The 27,451-nt window shown below is 41.9% G+C and overlaps 1 protein-coding gene across 1 annotated transcript in view; it reads right to left on the bottom strand.

The window, feature by feature from the left end:
* The window catches only part of invs (inversin), a 41,426-nt gene that overhangs the window by 10,905 nt on the left and 3,070 nt on the right, over positions 1-27,451 (bottom strand). The window contains exons 3-14 of the mRNA XM_079836750.1: positions 13,281-13,365; positions 11,640-11,806; positions 9,693-9,866; positions 6,318-6,485; positions 6,060-6,240; positions 5,833-5,942; positions 4,040-4,211; positions 3,599-3,754; positions 2,439-2,668; positions 2,204-2,310; positions 1,616-1,825; positions 69-298 (exon numbers count right to left, since the gene is read on the bottom strand). Of these exons, the coding sequence (XP_079692876.1) occupies positions 69-298; positions 1,616-1,825; positions 2,204-2,310; positions 2,439-2,668; positions 3,599-3,754; positions 4,040-4,211; positions 5,833-5,942; positions 6,060-6,240; positions 6,318-6,485; positions 9,693-9,866; positions 11,640-11,806; positions 13,281-13,365 (1,990 nt within the window). The remainder of the gene's footprint in view (positions 1-68; positions 299-1,615; positions 1,826-2,203; positions 2,311-2,438; positions 2,669-3,598; positions 3,755-4,039; positions 4,212-5,832; positions 5,943-6,059; positions 6,241-6,317; positions 6,486-9,692; positions 9,867-11,639; positions 11,807-13,280; positions 13,366-27,451) is intronic.

Here is a 27,451-nt window from a genome sequence, read left to right as displayed (position 1 = left end):
TTGACAAATGAATGTGGTCAGCATTCCTTTTCATCATGCCTTCCTTTTTATTCGTAAACTAAACTCACCAGTTCTATGTTGTTTCTCTCTCCTGCTCTGTGAATGAATGTTATGAGCACCGGGGGACTTTTTGTGTTTGTGTCCTTTCACCGCCACTGGATCTTTAACCCTCTGCTCCGTTTCATCCAGTGAAAGTTTTTCCACTCCGACTGCAGCCAATGAGATGCGCTGCTTCTGATCCGCCTCAGCCAATGAGAGCTGCTGCTCTGCCTCACGTCTGCGTTCCTCCTCCCTCTTTCTAGAGAAACCAAAAAACACACACAACTCCTTCATTGACTTGACACATACTTATCCTGTTGATGATGACTGTCCTGGATCATTTATTTAATGTTTGTTGTGGCTGTAAGTTCTATGTCAAATATCTGGTTAAGGTTAAGGGTGCGAATCAGAAAATTCTAATACACTTAACCTACCGATCAAAAGTTTGGGAGAAAAAAAGATTGATTTTTTTTCAAAGAAATGTATACTTTGTTCAGTAAGGATGCATTAAAGTGACAGTTAGACATTTACATAGTTAAAAATATTCTATTTCAAATGATAATTCTGTTCTTTTGAACTTACAATTCATCAAATATCCTGAAAAAATGTATCACTGTTTTGAGAAAAATATTAAGCCACAGAACTGTTTTCAACATGATAATAATAAATGTTTCTTGAGCAGCAAATCAGCATATTAGAATGATTTCTGAAGGATCATGGCACCACTAAATATTTTAAATTGTAATAATATTTCACAATATTAAGGTTTTTACTGTATTTTGATCAAATAAATACAGCCTTGGTGAGCATAAGAGACTTTATAGACCCCAAACTTTTACGTACCAATTTTCATTAAGTTCATTTACGTTTTTACGAGTTTGAAAAATGATTAATCTTTCATCTGCTTTTTTTTCTGATTATTGGTCGGTACAGTAATATCTCTTTCAGGTCAATATCTGAGTTTAACAGGGCAGAATTACACATCCCTTCATGGTTTTGAACACCTTTACCTAGCAGAAAACCAAAAAGAATGAGTAGATGGATAGACTGCAAGCAGAATTACACAGATAAGGCGGTTAGAGTGAAAGGACTACGCAAATAAGTTTAGAGGCAATGAAAAGAATGTATGTTCATGTGAGTATGCAGAGCCTAGAAAAGAGAGAACATATTCCAAGATGTGTACGCGTGTATTCATTCATCCTCAGAGCTGACAGACTCTAAATGTCAAGCTGTTGAGCAGCTGAGTGTTGCCCAATTAACAGAAAAGCAGGGAGGATGAGTGAATATCTCTTGCACTCTCTCGGTCTCTCTCTCTCTCTCTCTCTCTCTATCGTCTCATCTATTTCCATTATTGACAGCATGAAATTGATGCTCATATTCCTCAGCAGGCAGGTAGATAGATGAGCTGGTTCCGAGCAAACACACATAATTAAACAACACGTATTATATTCATGCAAACATTCCGTGTCAGCTTCACAGATCAGCCTAGCCACATCAATCAGCACTGGATTGTGGGTAAGAGAATATTTGCACCCCACCATTTATCTTATCGCTTTCTTTTCAAGGCAGGTCTTACTTTGCAGCGTCCTTGCGTAGTTGTTCGTGTCTCATGAGGAGCTTCTTGCGTTCTTTGAAGGCCCGTCGGACCTTGTAGCCCTTGTAAAGAGCCTGGATGGATGAGGCGGCGATGTCCTGGATGGCTGCGATGGACAGAGCTCCATGCTCCAATAGAAACTGGGTCAGTTCCTGATGCTCCCCCAGCAGAGCATAGTCTAGAGGAGTGTACCTAGTCATTTAACATGGGGGGGTTAAACTTTTTGATACCAAGGAGCCCCAAAAATTATATTATATTTAACATTTATATATCAAGTTTATAAAAACATTTATAGTGTAACAAAGAATTCTATCAACTTTGATCAATTTATTGCATCCATGCTGAATAAAAGTATTAATTTCTTTAAAATCTTACTAACCCTAAACATTTGAATGGTATAAATAAGAATATACTTTAATAATATATAACAATAAATAAATATTTCTTTAACTATTAACATTTTAATGTCTTTTTTTTATTTTTTTTACGAGATTTGAACCTGCAGTGTTTCAGATCTGTAACCACTAGGTCACACCACAAGAATGGTGTGCATGTGTGAATGTTTGTTACCTCTCCTCAGTGTGCTCCATATGGTTGGGGAATGTCCCACACCCCAGAAGCAACTTCACAGCATCCAGATAACCGTTATTACAGGACCAGTGGAGCGCAGTTCTCCCCTGAACACATAAGCACACACAAAAATCAGACTTCATGCAATTTTTCAGTCTTTCTCGAGCAGACCGCTCATGGGTCACGGCCAGAACATGTTCACAGTGTTGGCTTTGGGCTTGCTTTACAATCATACCTCCTTGTCCTGGATATTGGGGTCTGCATCATGCTGAATGAGCAAGGCCATGCAGTTGATGTAGCCGGCATATGCCGCACACTGCAGGGGAGTTCGTCCAGCGTGGTCCTGCAGGTTAGGACTGATCCCGTTCTCCATCAGTACCTCACATACCTCTGCATTACCGCCCAGTGCCGCCCAGTGCAGTGCAGAGTGACCATCTATGTCTACCAGATCAACACGTGCCCCTCCTAGACATATTCAAGAGGCAGATTTACAATGAGCACTCCCATCTCATATTTTCCTTCACCAGGACCCTTTAGGGACCCTTTCCCTTTGCTAGTCGCTTTAAAAGAGTTTTATCTTGTTCAGTAAAGTTTTTTGATCGCAGATTTTTCGATTGCCTTTGGATTTGCATCTCAGTTCCATGCAATTTTAAGCTTTTTTCATGTTTTACAGGCAACCTTGGTTGTGTTAATTCAGATTAGCAGAGTTGGTTTTAAATTAAAGGCGCAGTATGTAATATTGCTAGTCAGTGGTTGAAAGGGGTACTGCAGTCCAAATTCTAAATATTGGAGAGGGTTGTTTCTCCCGCCCCCTACTCCTCAGACTCGACGCTCACACTGGTTGCCAGTTTGAGCGATCTCTGACCTTGCTTCCGGGGCAACACTACGCAGTGTTTTCCGCCAAATGGCAACACGGGGTGTTGAAATACTATTGGGTAAATTGGCAATGGACCAAATTCTGACACAGAACGCACGTTTCAAAGTAGAATAACTGGATGTAGCATGGTTTTTCAGAGAAACAAGTATGTGAACTTAGCATGTTTCCTAAATCTCTGCAAATATATTATATTTTTGTGCTTCAGTATAGCCAAAAAAATGACATACAGCACCTTTAATCTTGTTTATTTTAGTTCAGGACTTCATAGTCTAGGTGTTAGTAATGTGTACTTAATTTGTGTTTCAGAAAGCTGTATTTTAAACCATGATTAACTACTCTAGATTAAGGTCTACTCCTGATTTAATTTAAACCCTGTCCAAGGCAGTCTGCCCAATATATTATTTTCCAAGTCTGTCTAAAATAAAATGATTCTTATTAGTTTTTTTGCATATTTGTATTATTTTCCTGGTCAGCATTGTCTATAGGGAGGATAAAGGGGCATGTATGCAGTTACAAACCTTTGATTAGAGTTAGGATGACATCTCGATGGCCCATCTCACAAGCACGAAACAGAGGCGTGTGTTTCATTACGTCCAGTGGATCCACCATAGCTCCCTGCTCTAGCAACAAGCGCACAGTGGACACATGCCCTGAGAGAGCAGCTGCATGAAGTGCTACACACAGACACACACACATAAAGGAGCACATTAAGACAGCGAACAAACCGTCAACTCTTGTTATGGCTGTATGGGGGTACATACATAGGATATGGCTTGTTAATTGCTTGATTGAAAAGAAAATGCAATTATCACTGATCTGAGCTGAAACTAACAAGTTTAGGCCAGGAATGGGTAATTGTGTTCAAAATGAATATCTGTGTGTGTGTGTGTGTGCGTGCGTGCGTGCGTGCGTGTGTGCGCGTGCGTGTATGTGTGTGAGTGTGTAACTCTCTCACATACCTGTCCCTCCATATTTGTCAGTCATGTTGATGTCCAGGTCCTTTTTCAGATCCAGCATAATTTTGATGACATCATCGCTGCCCTTCCCAGCTGCCCACATGAAGGCTGTTCGTCCCTCCAGATCGGGCTCATCGCGCACAGAGTGGTGTTTTAGGAACACTGCAACTGTGTCCTTAACAGACAGAAAACACAATAAATAGGTAAAATCACATATAATAAATTAAATAAAGCAATAGGATATGAGTGGCTATGTGTTATAGGGATTTGTTTGCCTTGAATAGCTTATAAACTGCTAATATAAAATGCCAGCAATAACAGTAATCTCACAAAAGACACCAATGTTTATCAAACAAAAACATTTATTACTAATAATCCCCAAATTATATTTGTATAAATAAATAAATAAAACTAATAATAATCCCAATAAAAACATTTATCCCAATCCCAATAAAAACAAATACATTTTTTAACTATGTATTTGTATGTGAATATATGAATAAATTAATAAACAAATAATTAAACAAACAAATAAATGACTAATAATATTCATAATCCCATAAATAAATCATCTGGCATGTATATTTATATTTGTTTGTGTATATATAAATATGTAAATAAATGAATGAATGAATAATTCAAGAAATAAATATACAAACAAATAAAAAAATGACTAATATATATATATATATATATATATATATATATATATATATATATATATATATATATATATATATATATATATATATATATATATATATATATATATATATATATATATATATATTATTAATCATTTATTTATTTGTTTGTATATTTATTTATTTAATTATGCATTAATAATGTTTGTGTATATATAAATATGTAAATAAATGAATGAATGAATAATTAAAGAAATAAATATACAAACAAATAAAAAAATGACTAATATATATATATATATATATATATATATATATATATATATATATATATATATATATATATATATATATATATTAGTCATTTATATATATATATATATATATATATATATATATATATATATATATATATATATATATATATATTATTATTATTATTAATCATTTATTTATTTGTTTGTATATTTATTTATTTAATTATGCATTAATAATGTTTGTGTATATATAAATATGTAAATAAATGAATGAATGAATAATTAAAGAAATAAATATACAAACAAATAAAAAAATGACTTATATATATATATATATATATATATATATATATATATATTAGTCATTTATATATATATATATATATATATATATATATATATATATATATATATATATATATATATATATATATATATATATATATATATATATATATATTATTATTATTATTATTAATCATTTATTTATTTGTTTGTATATTTATTTATTTAATTATGCATTAATTTATTCATTTATACACAAAACTATTAATTTTGTAATATGTATATATATATATATTATATATATATATATATATATAAGAAATAATAAGAAACAAACAAATAAACAAAAAAGGAAGATATTTATATCGGTTTGAGTATAGATTAATGTTTAAATAACTTATAAAATTTTAATTTTTTTTGTGTATATATGAATGAATGAATGAATGAATGAATGAATGAATGAATGAATGAATGAATGAATGAAATTGATGTTCAGTTACAACCTTTTCCAATAGATTTGATGGAGCCAAATTAAAAGAAACAAATGAAAAACAAAACATTCATTGTTCAATCAATCAAATGTTATTTTACACAGTCAAAAATGTCTTACAGCATAGTTGCTCTGAGCTCCATAGTGAAGAGGTGTTGCTCCCTGACTGTCTGATGGGATCATCCCAGACTTGTTCCTCTCCAACAGGAGGTGGACAATCTTTGCATGACCTACACAAACATATACAAACCCATGTTAACATCTACACTTAGGGCAAATGGTTTAAATTCAAAATAATTACTTTAAGCAGTCAAATTATGGATATGCATGAGTGTAAATGTGTGTACCCAGCAGTGCCGCCCAGTGCAGTGGTGTCCTAAACAGATTGTCATAGGCTGTCACGCTGCAACCCTCATATGAAGTCAGGACATCAACCACCGCCTCATTCCCATCAGCCACTGCAAAGTGCAAAGGGGTGCGTCCTTCATAGTCCTGCCAGTTCAACAGAGACTCGGTGGGAGCAGCTTCCTACAATATACAAAATTTAGGGACATACTGACAATACTATAATTGTATACGTTAAGTCTGAGATTATGAGGACTCACCAGGATACAGCGCACTGTACGTGTGGCATTGGGGTGTTTGTTATGTGCCGCCCAGTGTAGGGGAATCTTGCCCTCGCTGTCTGGAATCCCAATGTTTGAATCGTACTTGATCAGCAGCTTAACATGCTCAGGGTGATTGTAGAAGGCGCTCCAATGCAGTGCTGTCTGCTGTAGAACAAACAACATTAAATTTCAAAGATTACATTACCAGTTTTACTGTTCACTCGTGTTACACTGTAGCTACAAAGCTGCTTCATGGCCTTCAAGCAAATTGGGGCTTAATGTGATAACAGCTACCGAGCTGTCAATGAACTGCAATCAAGAAAATAACATTATGGCGCTTTTCCAAAAACACAAATAACGGAGTGCTGGCATTTGTTCTTTATCATATCACATCAGTCGGCCAGCTCCCTCTGGGCTTTGAGGGCCAAGACCTTCTTTAACTACAATACCACCTGGCCCAGACCGAATATGTGGATTTCCCCCCCTACATTTCTTTATACTGATTTTAGGGGAAGGTTTCTGATTTCCCCCTACTGAAGCCACGCCCATAACTGGTGAAGATCTGCGCTATAAGCATAGCTACAGCCCTGAGTGAGCTGCGGCAGTCCGCCATTTCTGTTTTCTTTCTGTACAGCTGGAGATATACAATATCTGCGCCAAAAAAAAAACATTTCAAATCTTCTGTTATTGGATGTACAAACAAACATAAGACTCCCGGCATCTTTGCCACTGAGGACACCTTGGTTGTATTTCATTTATGAAGGAAATGTGCCAAAGAAAGTCGTTAAAGTGCTATATATTTGCGCAAATCATTTTACGCCGGTCTGCTTCACAAACAAGAGTCAGTTTTGAAAGTTGTTTCTGAAAGATTTTAGATTAACATGATTATACATGCTAGTTGATGAGTTGAATCAACTTAACGCCACAACAACTACATTCATTTATCCACTAACCAAATGTCCAGTTGCATTCTATGGCCCTGTCCCAAATGGCACACTTCATGTCCACTTTGGGTCTTGTAGACTTACAATGGCAGCCGCGTACACGTGTCTGTTAAGTCCATGAGACCATAGGGTGTCGCATTTGTCATTTTAGGTTTCAGAAGGGGGCTCACGAGCGCCTCCCTTTGCGGTCGATATGCGCTTTACATCACAAAAGTGCAGACTCTTAGGAAGACCGCAAGTGTTTATTGTGCCATTTGGGAGAGGGCCTAAAAGTTGTAACTTCTTCAAAGTTAAAGTCTCTCCATCAGTGTCCAACTCCGGTTTGAACATGTAAGGCTGAACACCGTTACAGTATATATATCAGTTGTGAGTCTCAGGCCAGTTTGGCACTCTCAGCTCAAGACTCCTCGAGGTCAAAATCCATCTTTGTCAGTATCACTAATATTTTTGGCATGTCTGATAAATAGCTTGAACTGTTCTGCATTTGTAAGTCAATTTGGATGAATTGTCTGGTAAATGGTTACATTTAAATGGATGCTGGTCTCCAGCTTCTTCACATACAGAACCAGCTGGAGAAAATCGGTCAACCATTTTCACCATAAAGACAATTTGCTCGCCAGTTTGATTTCCAAATGAAAAAGGTTACACACATGCCCTTCTCTCTTCATCCATCACTCAAGTTTCCTCAGCAACTTACAAACAGCCAATGTAGAAAGTGAAGACTGAAGACGCACTAGATGAGCTATTTTTTGCATCTGGCCACAGAACAAGCCTCATCACGAGAAATCATGATTCTGCTTATCAAATTATTACAAAACCAACAGACGGATAAAGGCCTGCAAACAAAACTCCCTTATGTGACTCAATGGGAGCACTGATACAACCACAGTGCGGTGCGCACACGCACTCATGCTAGCATAATCACAACCATATACACACACACACACACACACAGAATAATGATTTAAAACAGGAGCCTTAATAACCCTGGTAGCTTTGAGCAGTTTGTCTGTGGAATGAGATTTTAAATGACGGCGTATCTAAAGAGTCGCTGTATGTGCGTAGATCATCGGAAAGTAAACTGGGGTGAATGTTTACAGTAATTGGAGCCAAAGTGAATAAAGCTGCATGTGGTCTGGTAATCTGGAGCAGTTGATAGCAGTGTTTCCCAGGAAAACACATACGCATCTCTCCAACCTTTCCTTTTGCTCTATGATGACCAGCATCTTTTTATCTAGCCTGTGTTTGCTAATTTTAGTACTATACTATAGCTATTATTATTACCCGTATTATAGCTCAAAGAGTAATATTACAAATATTTCAGCAAAGTACAAAAGCAGTACCAACCAGTAACCAATAGTTATTTTGAATGTAATAATATTTCACAATATTACTGCTTTTACTGTTTTTAATCAAATAAATGCAACCTTGATGAGCTCAAGAGACTTTCAAAAACATAAATAAAATCTTACCAACCACAGACTTTATTTGTCATAATTGCAAAAAAAAAAATTTGTAAATGTGACTGTTTCATGTACTTGCAATTGTATTTCTGTTATCACACAATGTGACTTTATTTGTTATTTTAAAGGTGCAGTGTGTAGTATTTATGAGGATCTATTGACAGAAAGGCAATATAATATACATAACTACGTTTTCAGTGGTGTTTAAAGACCTTACATTATGAACCGTTATGTTTTTATTACCTTTCTATCTACATCCACCACAGGTCCCCTTACAGTGAAGTCACCATTTTGCACCGCCAAGTTTCTACAATAGCCCTAAACGGACAAACTGCTCTACAGAGCGCTAGCTACTCTCTGCTGTCTCAGAAGACGACATCTTTGTCCTGTGTCGGCCCCTGTAGCTTCTCTATGTGCTTCGAAAGGAAGGGGCGAGCGGTGGACAGTTGCAATTCTTAAACTCACCACTAGATGCCGCTACCATTTACACAGTGCACCCTTAAGATATATCTCACAATTATCTGCTTAATTTTTTACTGGAATCCATACATATCGTATTTGTTGTAAATTTGGGTTGGTGTGTATTCTCTCTGTGATTCATGGAAGACATCTTTTGCATGCAGCGAATGTGACCGTCACACCAAACACACACACATAAGGTTAACATTGCGATGAGATCCTGAGCCTTGTAGGCGCCTGGCAAGCTCTTGCAGCAGCGCTGAGAAAATATCTTTTATTAGACAATTTAAACAGAGCTCATATCCTCTAGAGAAACATCAGAGGGTGCACAGACCCCCTGCTGCTTTACGGCATATATACAACCACAAACACACACGCACACATACACACACACACCACCTAACCTCACGTTCACCCCTGATCCCCACCCAAGCCATCTGTATATGAGCCAATGAGTGTGTAAGTGAGCATGTGCAGTGTCTGTATCTGTGTGTATCGTTCGGTACCTTGTTCCTGTCCTGCGTGTCCACCTCACCAGGTGCCATGTGCTTGAGGAGCAGAGACAGAGGTTTGGAGCTCGAGTGACGGGTTGCCAGGTGCAATGGAGTCATTTCCTCCAAATCCTTCAAACGCCAATCGGCATGGCGTGACAGTAAGAGTTTCATGAAACGCACATTGCCCTGCAAAGCATGTGCACATGCAAAAAATACATAATCAACAACTTTAATTGCAGAAATATTTTGTCTGTTTGTAATGAATGGAGGGTCACAACAACCTAATGAAGAGCAGGAACCACACTAGATTTACTCTAAATGTTTATGTTAAAGATTCCAAATAATTTTACTATACTATTTTACTTTAATTCAGTCAGAACTGTGGACGTCGTTAGAGCACCTGTGAAGTTTGTTAAGACTGATTCAGACCAGTAATACTTAAGGCCTATTTGACTGGTCCATTCAAATAACTTTAAATGCCCAAAATACTATCTTCTAGAATTATGATTTCACTTCAGTTAGATTTACTGCTCTTTTGGATGTTTCCAGTGAAAAAATGTGAAACCATATGCTTTAAGTTTATAATTGTTTTCTATGTACAATACTTTCTGTTATCTGGGATACATTACAAAGACAGCAATTTGTTCAAAGAGAATAATTTTTTTTTAAAACAGCACAACGATTATTAGCATATCAGAATATTTCTGTGACACTGATGACTGTACTTAATATACAAAGGTATTTGTAAGCTGATTTGCCCCAGAAGTGTAAAAAAAAACTGGGGTGACTAACACATCCCAACCAGCCTGACACAGCAACACTGTCATGAGTTTGTCCATCCAGTGGCAGACAGGGGAAGTATTTGCGGGGGAAAGAACTGCAATTTAATTTGGTGTCTCTAGAAATTACATATTTCACCTTCAAAAATGCACCTAACTACTTTCTAAATGCATGTTATTGATCTTTTTGTGAACAATCTTTTTTTCTTTCTTTTTTTAGACAAAATATCTATTGATAACTAACTCTATTTTCTGGTGAAACAATGGACTTCTCTGTCCGGACGTATGTCCGACTTATCCAATAATTTAGTCGGCTTAAACACTGCCCCCTTTATTACAATCGACCGCAAGCTCGCATTCAGATCTGCCTCCATCCAATTTAAAAATTATGAATACAATAAAGTCCCCGCTCTACATTTTTTTCTTTTCTAAAAATATCCCTTTCACTCGGATGTACGAGACCATGAAGAAGAAATATCTGTCGCTACTTCCATTACATCGTGACTAAATGTCATGTATACTGAATTATTTTATCAAGCAGATATTTGATCTGCATTTTACTAAAATGATAAATCATCCAAAGCCAGCACAATATCGAAATGGAGTCAAAAACGCTGCTAAGCGCACCCAGGGACATTTATTCTTGGGCTGTGTTTGGGATAGAGAAGGCTGTTTATCCATCTAAAGGGTCTGAATGTGTCTGAGTACGAACGGCCCTCCCCTCTCATCAAGTATCCTCCCAGGCCTCCTTAGCTCCTGTGTAAAACATTCCGGGGAGAGCCCTTGTGTGTGTGTGTCAGGGTTCTCAGTCTCTATTCCCAGCCCAATTAGAGTGTTAATCCCTGAGCTACAGCTCTTATTGATCTAGATGTCAGAGTGTTACCCATCAATCCTGTCCTCCCTGTCTTCCACTCCTCACACTCTTCTCCTTTCCTCTCCACTCTGCTCTGCTATCCAATCCTTTCCTCTTGTCTCATTCAAACCATCCCGTGTATTAAGTCAAAATACCATAACACATACAAGCGCTCTCATATTTAAATCTCAGGGAGAAATGTGTCAACATCACAAACACTAGAGGGCAGTAAACCCTAACAACACCAACCTTTCATAAGTGTCTATCAGAAACGGGGTCAGCTCAGAGACAGGCGGCTGTGTGGGGTTGTGTGTGTGTGTGTGTCACCTTCTGTGCTGCAAGGTGAAGAGCAGTCCTCTGACTGTGGTCAGTCTTGTTGACGGCTGCACCGGCCTTAAGCAGCACCTCTGCACAGTCCAAGCGGTCAGCCAGCACACAATACATCAGAGGAGTCCGGCCAAACTGATCCTCGCTGTCCCGCAGACAAGACTCTGCTGTGAACACAAAGCACACACACACATAAAAGACTCAACCCTAACCTGTTATTGAAATCCACATTTAAAGGGATAGTTCACCCAAAAATGAAAATTGTATCATTCATTTCTCAACCTCATGTCGTTCCAAACCCGTAAGACTTTCGTTCATCTTCGGAACACAAATGAAACACGAAACACAAATGAAGATCTTTTCGATTACATTTTCTGTCCCTCCGTTGACAGCTACGCAACTACCACTTTGTTCCGAAGATGAGCGAAAGTCTTATGGGGTTGGAACGACATGAGGTTGAGCAATTAACGACAGAATTTTCATTTTTGGGTGAACTAACCCTTTAATATAAAATTAAATAGGTAGTGATCTATTGAATATTCACAGTAGAATTATGATATAAAACTAAGCAATCCCAGATGAAAAAGATTGTATTAAAATGCATTCCAGTATATTTGTATGGTACTAAAAACATACTCAAGTACATTTTAATGCATTTAATAGTACGTATTTTTCACCTGGGATATCACAATGATTTTAATGGTATTTTTGTGTGGTTATTAAATGTACTAATAACCATCACCACTTACGCTACCCATTTTTTCTGAATGTGAAGTGTGAGCTAGTGGACACTTTGCTATCCCATAAGGCCATGGGAGTTAAACTGTAAGCAGAGCAAGATTTTCAGTTCATCCATAAATTGCTAAATGGTACTTGTTGGTATCAGTGTAAATTATCTACATGGTTGTAGTTAGTACAGCATAGGTCAAAAAACATACAGGTCAGGACAATGCAAGATGCCAGATGTAATATATCAGGCAATACACTTATACTAAAGAATGTACTTCAAAAGGTCAATAAATAAGTTACTCATTGAATTCATGGTGTATATAAATGAAAATTATTCAATAGTATTCTTAATTTCACAGTAAAGAGTGACTACAGTAAAGACTTTTACACTAAAACATCACACAAAAATGGGTCACTGAGCACAAAATTAAGTATCTGCCGTGACCATCGAAGTCCCAGTCCCTTGACCTGAACCCTATAGAAAATGAGTAGGGTGAACTGAAGAGTAGAGGCTCCAACATAGAGCTGGGAATCTGAAGGAACTGAAGAGATTCTGTATGGAGGAAAGGTCTCTGAACTCTTGTCAGGTGTTCTCCAAACTCATCAGGCATTATAGGAGCAGACTCAGAGCTGTTATCTTGGCAAATGGAGGTTGCAAAAAGTATTGAATAAAAGGGTGCCAATAATCGTAGCCAGTGTGTTTGGGAGAAAAACATTTATTTCATAATGAGATCCCACACCCATTATTTTTTTCAATTGCTTACCTTGCTTCAATGAAATGTTAGGCTTTTGTGAATTTTTTAATTAAAGATCAAAAGGATTAACAATGCAGATTTTCACATATTTCACAGGCTTTTTGTTCATATTTACCAAGGGTGGCAATAATTCTGACCATGGCTGTGTGTGTGATACCTGTGATCAGTTTCTGTAAGGTGTTCTTGTCTCCATTCACAGCGGCCGCGTGCACCTGAGATGGATTCTGGGGGAGCAGCATCGCCTGGTACACAAACACACATCAGCGATCATGCAATATGTTTACTCAGAGGGCCAAACGTCAAGATTATAGGCCTAAAATCTAAACTCACTCTTTCGGAATCAACCTTTGAACAGTGACCGAACTAACCATTGCATGCACTCGCAGTGGTTCAGCTGGAATGCTGGGTAATCCTCAGACAGGAAGTAGCAGGGAGGGGGCAAATCCCCCACTGGGACACACCCTGCCCAACTCATCTCTTATTCATGCTCATCAATATTGCAAGAGACTAAAAAAAAAACAATTACGTACACAAATCTACACTAAATGTGTGTGAAGCTTGTTTATGACCGCAGAAATAACTTTTTCAATGAGCACTATAAACCAATCATACAATCCCTTTTTCTTTGCCATTCTTTCTTGTCTCGCACACACACAACTAATTAGCCGCTCTGTTCTCACGCACCTCATGAGAGGGTAATTGGGGTTAGTTAATGCAGACTCATAAAACTACTAAGAGTTACAACTACTTCAGTAGCATGTGTGTTTGTGTGTGCATGTTCTGATTAAAGCCTTTAAATGCTCTCCGATACACTATAATTCAGCTTTATATGACTCCATGTACTTAAACGAAGGAAATCAGACATCACAAAAAAACATGGGCACACACAGTCTGCTTTTGGGTTCGCAATGTGGAAAAAAGACAGCAGGGGGATGCCTTTGACGAAGGTGTGCGCGTAAGGGAAGAGCTCTATCTGTACGTGTACTCGCAAGCGTGTTTGCGTCTGACCGTGCGTTAGTGTGTGTGTGTGTGTGTGTGTGTGTGTGTGTGTGTGTGTGTGTGTGTGTGTGTGTGTGTGTGTGTGTGAGTGTGAGTGTGAGTGTGAGTGCGTGATCGCGTGGGAAGTGATTTTCCGTGAGAGAAGGTTTTTATGTAGTCTTCGCTCATATCGACCACAAGCTTTCCTCAATTTCCTCCAGACTAGGACGCACACATACATGCAAACACACACACTGGGACTTAATAACAACAATGCCTGGCATACAAATCAAACGACTTTCTCTCGAATGCAAAATAAAAGGGATTCAGACTTCTTTGAAAAGAGGCTGGTAATTCTCAACATATTAATATTTTTTTAATCAATTTTTGTTAAAAATGGTGAAGGAAAATCTAATATATAACTATAGTGGCATTATATTGATGATCATCTGAATGGTGCATATTAATTTTTGACTAATTTAATTAACAATCTTTGCTATTGTAGATTAGCACAGCTTCAAATTTAAGTGTGAATCATTTCAACTAGCTAGTAATTCACTTAATAATAACATTTACAGCTATTACAATTCCAAAAATATACAGCATCTGTCATATTAACTGTTTTACAGAAATGCTCAAGTGAGAAGTTGTATGATTATTAATTTAAAATAAAGTTTTAGATAAAAGTGAGAAAAAAAAAAAACATGATATAGAGTCAAATAACACTGATTTAGACTTTCACATCTTCCCATTGAAACTCTGGAACACATTAAGGATTCATACAATGTACACAAGAAGGAGAGCACTTCATCTTAAGTGTGTGTGTGTGTGTGTGTGTGTGTGTGTGTGTGTGTGTGTGTGTGTGTGTGTGTGTGTGTGTGTGTGTGTGTGTGTGTGTGTGTGTGTGTGTGTGTGTGTGTGTGTGTGGCAACCATCCAGCTTGTCTAGCCCAGCCAAATGACTCCCCACCAGCATCTTATTGAACAACCAGCTGAGTCAGGATTTAAGGAGAAAGAGAGACAGAGTAGAAAAAAAAGAAAGAATAATGAAGAACAAACCACAGGGTCAGAAGTTGAGCTGTGTGCACATTTGTCAGTAAAGCAGTGCCTGGCATTGCAATAGCAGATCTGTATGATTCACATCAACCTCTCCCTTTCCAAAAACAGTGCTTTTATTCAAATCTCTTCTAAGTATCTCGCTGAGAGACACCGGTTCTTTCATCTAATGCCCAGAGGGCAAATCCTCCATATTTTCTCCAAGGAGAAAGGGCTCCATGCTGTGGATGCATGCAAGCATCCCGGCGGATGCCATCCATAGTGTGTCTTGACTGACATGATCACCTTGTGCCTCATTAGCTGTGGTCCCCCATAATGCAGAGCGACAAATGAGTCCCTCTGGTGAACGAGGTGTGCCTTCCAATGGGCAAAGTAATGCAATTATATAGTTCCAAAAGTGTCAGTCACAACAAGTGAAAAACATAAGTGCTATTAAACAGTTAAACAATACACACTGTCGAACATGTGTGACATCTTAAAGGTCCCATGGCATGAAATTTTCATTTTATGAGGTTTTTTGAAAAATGAAATTTTTCTTGGTTTGTAACCAAGCAGATAGAGCAACCATTCACTACCATAGTATTTTTTTCCCCTACTATGGTAGTCAATGGTTGCTCTATCTGCTTTGTTACAAACATTCTTCTAAATATCTTCTTTTGTGTTTAGCAGAACAAAGAAACTCATACAGGTTTGGAACAACTTCAGGGTGAGTAAATTATGACAGAATTTTCAATTTTGGGTGAACTATCCCTTTAACATTAATATGAGTTCCCCTAGCCTGTATATGGTCCCCAAGTGGCTAGAAATTTTGATAGGTGTAAACTGAGTTCTGGGTGTCCTGCTCTGCCTTTGAGAAAATGAGAGCTCAGACGAGACGATCTGGAATCTTCCCTGTATGTCGTCATACGGGGAAAGGTTACCTCCCCTTCCTCTGCTTTGCCCGCCCAGAGAATTTGGAGAAAATGGATTCCGTTTATCAGTTGCGATGTCAGCACAGGCTTTACAAACAGACTTTTACCATATGGATTCGACAGAGTAACAGTGTTCATTAATGCCTGATATGTGATCAGTGATTTCTGATGTGTAGCTAAGCATTCAAGTTCACACAGACTTTCTTTCTAAATCGTTTAATACTGTCAGTCCCGCCGCTGGCAGTCTTGATGCCCGGAGCGTAATGCATCGGTGAATCAAGCCAGTGACTAAAACGATAAACTGCACATGGTTTCTGTTAGTAGCATTAAACAAATCCGTTATTTAAATGATTACAGAGAGCGATCAAAGAACACTCTCTTTATAATGGCTGAAGCTGTCAATCACATATCGCGAGTGTATCTGCACACTTGTCCAAACTGCCGTTATAATGAATGACGCTGTTATGCTGCACAACAAAGCTCTTACTGTATTCCTGTCGATGTCGTGTTTGCTGTTAGTTGTAGTCAAAGCATTTTGTGAGAGAAATAGCGCTGCAATGACAAGATCACTGCATTCACGCGATCAACAGACCGCCTGCGTACTCAATGCTCAAGCCTTTCATGTGATGGGAAAAGATCGAAAATAATGCTATAATCAACACTTTCAACATGTTACAAAGTTCGTAAAATAAGGAGGAGGAAGAAGAAGAAGAAGACAGGGTCGCGTGACTGGGACTCGTGTTTATTCAGAACTCTCAGATACAAACAAAATAAACTTGCGGTCACAGCGCTCTCAACAACTCGGTACAATTAAACTTTCTTAGCAATCTTGTGCGCCCAGTCCGTCTCTCTCTGGACTGGCAGTGCTTGCAGATCTCGCTAAACCACGCCCCCTCCGCCACATAATTTCAAATGCAAAGATGTCAGCCAATCGCAACAGTGCGTTTTCACTGAAGTCTCACATCAGACACGCCCCTTGAAACAGAGCATTCAAGCCACAGGGCAAATATCAGTATAGAAAAAATGCTTTTTATTTCTAAATTCTGACATTTTTTGATGTAAAAACCATACTTACAATATAAGTACACCTCAGGAAACATTATAAAATAATTAAAAAATCCATGCCATGGGACCTTTAAGATGTATAAAAACACACTGCACATAATCAAGGGACAATTAGATGCCATCAGTGCAATAGAGAAATCCGTGCATACATATACAGTATAAACACACACACATAATAACAAACACTTAACACTTTTTATTCAATATTGCTATTAAAACATACACCGATCAGGCACAACATTATATTCTTAATATTGTGCTTTTGCTGCCAAAACAGCCCTGACCCGTCGAGGCATGGACTCCACTAGACCCCTGAAGGTGTGCTGTGGTATCTGGCACCAAGATGTTAGCAGCAGATCCTTTAAGTTCTGTAAGTTGGGAGGTGGGGCCTCCATGGATCGGACTTGTTTGTTCAGCACATCCCACAGATGCTCGATTGGATTGAGATCTGGGGAATTTGGAGGACAAGTCAACTCCTCAAACTCGTTGTTGTGCTCCTCAAACAATTCCTGAACCATTTTTGCTTTGTGGCAGGGCGCATTATCCTGCTGAAAGAGGCCACAGCCACCAGTTTCCATGAAAGGGTGTACATGGTCTGCAACAATGCTCAGGTAGGTGGTACATGTCAAAGTAACATCCACATGGATGGCAGGACCCAAGGTTTCCCAGCAGAACATTACCCAAAGTATCACACTGCCTCTGCCGGCTTTCCTTCTTCCCATAGTGCATCCTGGTGCCATGTGTTCCCCAGGTAAGCGGCACTACACGCACCATCCATGTGATGAAAAATAAAACGTGATTCATTAGGCCAGGCCACCTTCTTCCATTGCTCTGTGGTCCAGTTCTGATGCTCACATGCCCACTGTTGGCGCTTTTGGTGGTGGACAGGGGTGGTTCGCAACAAACTGCGATGCAATGTGTATTCTGACACCTTTCTATCTGAACCAGCATTAACTTCTTGAGAAAATTGAGCTACAGAAGCTACAGATTCAGACCACACAGGCCAGCCTTCGCTCTCCACGTGCATCAATGAGCCTTGGCCGCCCATGACCCTGTCGCCAGTTCACCACTGTTCTTTCCTTGGACCACTTTTAAAAGATACTGACCACTCTAGACCGGGAACACCCCACAGGAGCTGCAGTTTTGGAGATGCTCTGACCCAGTTATCTAGCCATCACAATTTGGCCTTTGTCAAACTCAAATCCTTAAGCTTACCCATTTTCCTGCTTCTAACACATCAGCTTTGAGGACAAAATGTTCACTTGCAGCCAAATATATCCCAGCCACTAACAGGTGCAGTGATGAAGAGAATCAGTGTTATTCACTTCACCCGTCATGTTATGCCTGATCCGTGTAAAACAGAATTCTTGGCTTTTATTTTCAAACTTCAATAATTTTTAATAGTCACCTAGTTTAGGACCATTAGCCAACAAATGTGCTTTAATTTCAGAGCTGAAAGCTCACAAAAAATCATTTAAAAGGTCCTGTTCTTCGTGATCCCATTTTTCAAACTTTAGTTAGTGTGTAATGTTGCTGTTAGCGCATAAATAATACCTGTAAAATTATAAAGCTCAAAGTTCAATGACAAGCGAGATATTTTATTTAACAGAAGTTCCCTTTCAAAGCGTACAGCGACTACATCCCTGTACATCCTGCTTTAATGACGTCAGTAGAACAGTTTTTTGACTAACCTCCGCCCACAAGAATACGCAAAAAAGGGGGCGTGGTCTTGTTGCACTCCCACGTGGAGAAGAGGAAGTGTTGCGTTCAAGGTTGCGTTCGGTCGCGTTTGTAGAGTGTGTTTGTCGCCATGTCGTCCAGACGCTGTTATTTTCATCCCAGAGTCAAATCACCTTTGTTTGGCCTTCAGGGACGCTGTACTTTGAGCACATGCATCTCCCCGTTATGGTAAGAGGCGTGACCTTTCCGGGCAACGTGCGCTAAGCTGCTGTCGAATCACAACATGGGAACCGCTGGCACAATCAGAAACCATTACGTATTTCTGAAGGAGGGACTTCATAGAATAAGGAAATCTTCGAGCCGTTTTTAGGACAGTGAAAAAAACGGTATACAGATAAAAAAATGTACACGCGAAACATGAACACATGTTATATTGCACACTGTAAACACAATCAAAGCTTCAAAAAAATCAGGAAAAACGGGACCTTTAATTTCAAAAAGACATTTCAAGCTCTTTTCAATACAAACTCAACTGAAAGTAGTAATGTCATCATGTCCAAGCAGGTTACCTCAACGAAGATGGCCTGAATGAGTCCAACGAGTATGCATTTCTAAGTTTGACCCATTCAGGTCATGCATCGATTTGCAGGCCAGTTGTGAACATGATAGGCAGCCATTATATCGTTGACCGCTTAATCAGCCAATCACATTGATGTAGAGGCACACCCTAACACTTACACTATGCTTTAGGACCATCAGCTCAGAGACCTCTATGGGAGGCAAAATAAATGCTGCCTATTTGATATCATATTTTGTATTGAACCTTTAGTACAAAATTCAGTTCCATCTCTGAGGAAACATCCTTGATCTGTATGTTTTCATGAAGGTATGGCATCATTCACTGATAAACTGAGACTGCTGGTGGCTCTCTCAGGTAATACGGCAGTGATTTGAACTGCAGCTGCTGCTGAGACTGAGAGATGGCACGGTCTGAGTCCCCGGAGCACACTTGGGCCAGGTTGCTCTGATAGGTCTCTTGGGGCCGGACTCATAGTGAGGGGGGAAGTATCATGGCAGACCCTTTCTGACATCTCTAATGAGGCAGCCTAGAGAGAGATATCTCTCTTCCACCCTCCCATTCTCTCTCTTACTCCCCCTTCTCTGTATCTCCGTCCCTCGCTTTCGCTCTTCACCATCTATTCACATAAACACGCACCCAAAGACACACACAGCCCCCCAGGCTATCCCCTATCCTCCCTACAGCGACTAATTGGGCCAAATCTGTGATCTAATTAAACGTCCAATTAGTAGGAGAGGGGCCATTTAGCCGCTGGCTACACCGCTGTGTGCGGGAAATAATGTGATTGAAAAACAAACAGAAAATCAATGAGAAAGAGCGAGAGAGGGGGAAAAGAGAAGAAGAGAGAGAGTCAGCGGAAATGAAAAAGATGAAACAAGATTTGAATCAGTTGGGTGTTTATAAGGTTAGAAAGCAATGACCGACACATACTGTGTTCCCTCACAGATCATGTAGATGTGTGTATCTGCCTGCTCTCTCCCTCAGCAATAACCCTTCGAACACATGCTAATTACATTATTCTCCAAACACACGTTAACTGCATTATTCTATTGGTGCAGTCAGTAAGTACGTTATTCTATTAACACGCTCAAAGAACCATAAAAATCAGCACATCATCAATTATTAACAGCTCACTTAACCCTGGAGAGAGCCAAGCTACCCTCAGAAACATTCACTTACCCTTCACTTCATTAAATATTAATATAAGGGTCACATTCAACATCGAGGCCATTGAATGGGTTGTTTTCATTCATACTGTACATGCCGAGGCTAAAGGGACACAAGGGTCAAACTAAAGTGGGCATTCCACATTTCAATTGTATCGTGTGTCATGACGCAATGAAATACCAAATTGTGTGGACATATATAAGTTCTAGCTCTAACTTAAAGGATTAGTTCACTTCAAAATGAAAATTTCCTGATCATTTACTCACCCCCATGCCATCCAAGATGTTCATGTCTTTCTTTCTTCAGTGGAAAAGAAATTACGTTTTTTGAGGGAAACATTTCAGGATTTTTCTCCATATAATGTACTTCAATGGCAACCCAAACGTTGAAGGTCCAAATCAATGCAGTTTCAGAGGGCTTCAGAGGACTCTGCACGATCCCACCTAAGGAATAGGTTCTCTTTCATCATCTCGTGTTCGAGATCCACCTATGGGAAGGGCATCCGTACCTGACCTCTGCAGAAGCATCCAATTGCACCAAGTCTGACAAGACAGGCAGGAGCGCGCAGGAGCCCTTACCTGCGGGCATATATAGCCTGCACGCGCTACTGTACTCCAGTTGACATTGGCTTCTCGCGATCTCTGCACTGATACAGCTCGGTCGAATTTGCGCTGCTCACTTATTGTCTGCAGGAGGAAATATCTTCGGATCAGCCTCCGCCGGGCGTGACAGTGCCTATTCTGCCAGTTTCTCTGTGTCTGCTCTCGGAGCCGCCCACGCTCTTCCTCGTCATTCCTGTTCCACGGCTGCCGCCACAGATTTGTTCTGAGTTCTTCGCCGGTATGTCGCTCTCTATTCCTGCTTCTTTCCGGCGCTAGTTTATCACGGGCCTGCCCGGCCGCATGTGATGCTCTTGCCGCTATGATATTCACCCTTTCTGCGCGGTCTGCTTGGGCCTCAAGCACGCGGAAGAGGCCATAGAGAATCCGGAGAACTGCAGTCACTGCCTGGTGCTGCCTTGTTACTCCTGAGACGCCACCATAAGTTGCTGCTACCCAGTGGGACATAGTGACGACAGCCCGCCACCGGGGACCTCCCGGGGCGTGACTGCTCTTGTCTGGGCTGACCAGCCCAATCCTGAGTTCCCCGAAGAGGACATCTTTGCGGGAAACCCCCTGCTCGCCGACGATCCGGCAGGGTCCGGTGATGACGACGTGCGGGACTTCTCATTCACGCGAATTGCGCTGCAGAATGCCTATTCGCGTCTTTGCATTGACTTAACATGAAATGTAACTTAACATGTAAATCACTAGCGCGAAACGTTTCATTCGCGTCCGGTGTGAACGCACCATCAGAGGACGAGGAGGCCATCCCGCCCTCTGGCATTCCCCAGGCTAGCGCCCCCGCAGCCTTGCCTCAATCCATCTTCCTGGATGTGTGAGCGAGCGGCCGCTTGTCTCAACATCGGCTCCACAGAGCGCCACCGACCAGGAGAGGGATATTTACGACGGTAAAATGCTGGGAGCTCCCCTCGGCCTGAGGTAACAACTTTCACGTTCTCCTAGCGTGCGCTAAGCACACACGGCATTACTGGACCGACCCGCTCAACCTTAAACACGGTCTTGCGGTTCTGGAGGTTAAAATATGGCGGCTCTCGGCATGGGTTAACCGCCCGCTATTGAGCGATCGCCAGGCACCTCAACCCAGTCCAGGGAGGGCTGCTCGCCCTGATGAACCGTTTTCTGCTTCGGTGCACCAGGCCAATCCTCGGCCTTGGCTGTTAGGGCCCTAAATGTCTCCTCCTCTCCGCTTACCAGGCGGAAATTTTGGACGACCTGGGCCAACAGCTAGGGATCTTCCTCTCCTGCATTATGGAAGGAGATCATCACGGTTTACAACCTCGTTTCTCCATAACGCTCGTCAGGCTTTTCAAACCTTTGGCCGCTCCATGGCGCTTTACTTTGTAGGATGTGACCAGGAGGAGGAGGAGGACGAGGCCTTCAAGTTGTGCCTTCTTAGGAAGGCGGCCCCTAGCCAGGTGCGTTTGCCTAATTCCCCGGCCCCGGGACGTAACTTTCATCAAAACCGTTCTCGAGCGACAAGCTCTTGGAACTCTCTTTCTGCAGTAACCCTGTCCAAAAGACGGAGGGTTTTTTCCGGAGGGTGCCCCCCTCCCGTGGCTGCCCAGCCTATGTGTTTAGTGGATTGGGTGTGTCTCGAGCGACAAGCTCTTTGAACTCTCTTTCTGCAGTAACCCTGTCCAAAAGACGGAGGGTTTCTTCTGGAGGGTGCCCCCCTCCCGTGGCTGCCCAGCCTATGTGTTTAGTGGATTGGGTGTGTCTCGAGCGACAAGCTCTTTGAACTCTCTTTCTGCAGTAACCCTGTCCAAAAGACGGAGGGTTTCTTCTGGAGGGTGCCCCCCTCCCGTGGCTGCCCAGCCTATGTGTTTAGTGGATGGGGTGTGCCCCCTCCCCCCCCATTCAGGGGGTCTGTTGTGAGGGAAAGTGCAAAAGCAGTGTCACCACACCGCACATACTGTGTCCCCTCACTCAGCTAATAAAGGCTTCGGCCCTGGGGTTTTTCCCAAACCCCAGTGTTTTCCCTAAAACAAAACACACAAAAACACGTTAAATCAGACGAATCATATTAATTCGTTACAGAGAGATACCCTCTCTCTGCAGGGAAAGCACTTTTCTCTGCAAAGAGTGGACAGCTCTCTGAACCCACGCATGCCGTCCCTAGTTTCTCCACTAGAGGGCGTCATTGCATCACAAATAAGCCAGCTGGGCAAACACGAAGCCAGCACGGCGTGAGTGGGCATGCTCGTGAGCCGTGTGTCTGCTTCGCGAGCTGCAGAACCACCCGTATGGGTATTGTGTACAATATCGCAGGGTTATCGTCTGCAGTTTGCAATGAAACCCCCACTTTTCACCAGCGTTCGTTTTTCTCACACAGAGGAAAACACGGCGCGCGTTCTGAAAGAGGAAATCTCCTCTCTGCTGAGCAAAGGTGCGATTCAGGTGGTACCCCCCAATCTGATAAACCAGGGTTTTCATTCTCGTTATTTCCTGGTTCCAAAGAAGGACGGTTCCCCCGTCCTATTCTGAACATCAGGGTGTTGAACAAACATTTGAGGAAATACAATATCAGAATGTTAACTCATGGTTCGCTCGTCCGCGCCATAAAACGGAACGACTGGTTCACATCGGTCGATCTGAAAGATGCTTTTTTCCACATAAGCATTTATCCACCTCACAGGAAGTGTCTTCGTTTCGCCTATCAAGGCATTTGTTACGAATTCACGATCCTGCCGTTTGATGAGTCTAAGCCCTCGCAGCTCCTGTCTGTGTGCGGAAGCGGGCTTGACTCCCTTGAGAATGTCTGGTCTACGGATCCTGACATACATAGACGATTGGCTCATCATAGCCGATTCGAGGGGAAAGGTGTTGCAGGACACCTGCCGCGTGCTCGCGCACATTACATCTCTGAGCTTCAGGGTGAATGTGAACAAAAGCAATTTTACACACAGCCAGAATGTGATATTCCTGGGCATGGAGCTTAACTCAGTCTCCATGTGAGCGCGTCTCTCACAGGAGCACGTTCTCTCTCTGATGAACTGTCTGTCGCAGTTCAGAGAAGGGGCGAGGGTACAATATCGCACATGTCTCAGGCTACAGGGTCTTATGGCTCCATCTATCCAGGTTTTGCCACTAGTACTCCTGAGAATGAGGGCGTTCATGAAGTGGGTTTTGTCACTACATTTCAGCCCGTTACACGATCTTTGCCGTTCTGTGACAGTGACGCACGCGCACCCGCGCTGCAGCTCTGCAGCTCTGCGCCACTGGAAGAGCGTGGACTTTTACGCACAGGGCGCCCCTCTCGGGACGGTTATGTTGCGGAAAGTTGTGACGACGGATGCGTCCTTAACAGGCTGGGGTGCCACCCAAGAGGGCAGAACTGTGAACGTTTTGTGGCCGAGCAAACTACGTTCAGAGCACATACATTATTTAGAGCTTCTGACTATTTGGAAGGCTCTGAATAATTTTCTGCCCCGTCTGCAGGGACATCATGTGCTCGTACGCTGAGACAATACCACGGCAGTGGCTTATATCAATCGTCAAGGCGGCGTGCGCTCATCGAAACTCCATGCTCTAGCTTACAAGCTTTTGGTATGGAGCAGTCGATTTTTCCTGTCGTTACGCGCGACTCATGTTCTGGGCATTCTGAACAGAGGCGTGGATCTTCTATCGAGGGGGAACCCGCTCTTCGGAGATTGGCGCCTCCATCCTCAGATAGCAGACATGATTTGGATGAGATTCGGACAGGGGTCCGTAGATCTATTCGCCTCGCGCGAAAACAGCCGTTGTCCTATGTTCTTCTCGCTAAAGGACTTGGACGCGCCCCTCGGGGTAGATGCACTGGCCCACCCATGGCCCAAAGTGCTGCTGTATGCCTTTCCTCCCCTGTGCTTGATAATTCCAACACTGGCCAGGGTGAAAGAGGGTCACCTGTCTCTCATCCTGATAGCTCCCAGGTGGCCCAAAGCGCCCTGGCTGGTGGAGATAATTCCTCTGTTACATGCCTAGCCGTGGCACCTCCCCCTCCGCACAGACCTATTGTCTCAAGCGAACGGGGAGATTTATCACCCACACCCGGACAGGGTAGCTCTCGTGAGAGCGCGAACCTGAGCGCGTTAGGGCTTCCCCCGCGCGTGGTGGCTACCCTACAGAATGCCAGGGCCATTTCTACACGGTCCTTATATGGCTGTATGTGGCAAGTGTTCGATGAGTGGTGTGATGGGCGGGGTCTCACGTCATATCAGTGCTCAGTTTCTGATATTTTGTGTTTCCTCCAAGACCTCATGGATAAAGGGAGGTCCTTTTCCACTATTAAGGTCTATCTGGCAGCTATTTCTACTTGTCATGTGGGTTTTGAGGGCTCAACGGTTGGGCAGCATCTTCTAATCCGCAGATTTATGAAGGGTGCCCGTCTTTCGTTGCCAGTTATTAGGGGAACGATCCCTGAATGGGACCTCTCCATGGTGCTGGAAGCCCTGTCTCAATTCCCTTTTGAGCCTCTGGGGAATATTTCCCTAAAGTTGCTGTCCTTCAAGACAGCCTTGCTCTTGGCTTTGGCGTCAGCCAAACGTGTCAGTGAGTTACATGCACTCTCGGTTCACCCCTCGTGCATTAAATTCTCTCTGGGCGGAAATAAGGTTTTCCTTAAGCCTAATCCAGCCTTCATGCCGAAATGTTTTCCTGCGTTCACATCGGAGGTGTTGGAGCTTTCCGCTTTTCACCCTCCGCCCTTTTTCCTCTGCGGAGGATCAAAGGCTGAATGCCCTGTGTCCGGTCTGTGTGTTACAGACGTATTTGGCTAGGACCAGTGCTTTCCGGAAGAGTGACCAACTCTGTTTCATGGGCTCCTCCCCACAAAGGGGATCCCCTGTCTAAACAATGCCTTTCACATTGGTTTGTGGACGCTATAGTTTTGGCTTACGAATCGAAGGGAGTGCAACCTCCAGGGGACATCAGAGCTCATTCCACGAGGGGCTTAGCCGCCTCTTGGGCTCTGTTCAGGGGAGTATCACTGCAGGATTTCTGCTCTGCTGCCAGTTCGGCTTCTCCCCATACGTTTGTGCGTTACTATAGGCTGGATGTCACCAGAACCTCGGTAGCACATTCGGTCTTGGGGGTGGGGTCTTCCTGACCCTGCCTTCTTTTGTGTGTGCCACACACGTTTTATGTCCTGCTTGCACATCGCAGTTACGTGTGTGCGTCCGTTTGGCGGGTTCATGATTATGAGACGTGTCAAGCACTGCCCACTTGGGGGTGACCGTCTTTTTCTGGCTAACAGGACCTCACTGTGAGTATATTGGGCAATCGGGGAGCTGTCCATGTCTCTCCCATAGGTGGATCTCGAACACGAGATGATGAAAGAGAACAATAGGTTACTGTCGTAACCCCGGTTCTCTGAAACATTGAGTGGAGAGATCCACCAGCCTTGCCCCGCTTGCCGCACGAGAAGCAAATATTCTTACTGGAGTACAGTAGCGCGTGCAGGCTATATATGCCCGCAGGTAAGGGGCGGGGCCTTACCGGGCATTGGCTGCGCGCTCCTGCCTGTCTTGTCAGACTTGGTGCAATTGGATGCTTCTGCAGAGGTCAGGTACGGATGCCCTTCCCATAGGTGGATCTCTCCACTCGATGTTTCAGAGAATCGGGGTTACGACAGTAACCTATTGTTCTTATCTAGCGAAACCATCTGTCATTTTCTAAAAAGAAATACCCTAAATTACGTAATCAGGTTGGAAAGGTCACGCTAGACGTAGGCAGAAGTACCGCCCCCGTGTTTACAAAGCGCTCGTGTGAAGACTAATACAAACATCCTTTAGCAAAAAAAAAGGTTTGTGGACTTATGCTCTGGGACCATTTCTGGGACCATTTCCGCCTGGATTTGGGCTACCCAAATTGAAAAGCTTCCCATACCCGCATACAGTGGGTACAGTCTACACATACAGTCTAGTTCCACTAGATTCCAGAACATACTGGAAAAAATAATTTTGTCTGTATCATGTTGTATGCAAGATTTATTTAAATGGATCTGGATGGAGCCCTTTTTATGAAATCCCCCATACCAATATACAGTGGTCTAAATGCAATATCCAAGTGTCACTAAAATCTTTTTTCCAGTGTTTGCTGACATATGCTGGAAACAACCAAAACTGTCTGCAGGGTGCTAGAGCACATAGGGCCTGAGACATACACTTTCAAAAATGAATTTATAACCAAAACTATCAAAAGTGCCTATTTTGTTTGTCTGTTTTTATATATTTTATATGTTTCAAAAAGACATTCACACCACATATAATAGAATATTTATCAATTTCAGT

This window comes from Gobio gobio (genome assembly GCF_949357685.1).
Source record: "Gobio gobio genome assembly, chromosome: 15".
In the NCBI taxonomy this organism is placed as follows: Eukaryota; Metazoa; Chordata; class Actinopteri; order Cypriniformes; family Gobionidae; genus Gobio; species Gobio gobio.
This window is presented reverse-complemented; position numbering and strand designations above follow the sequence as displayed.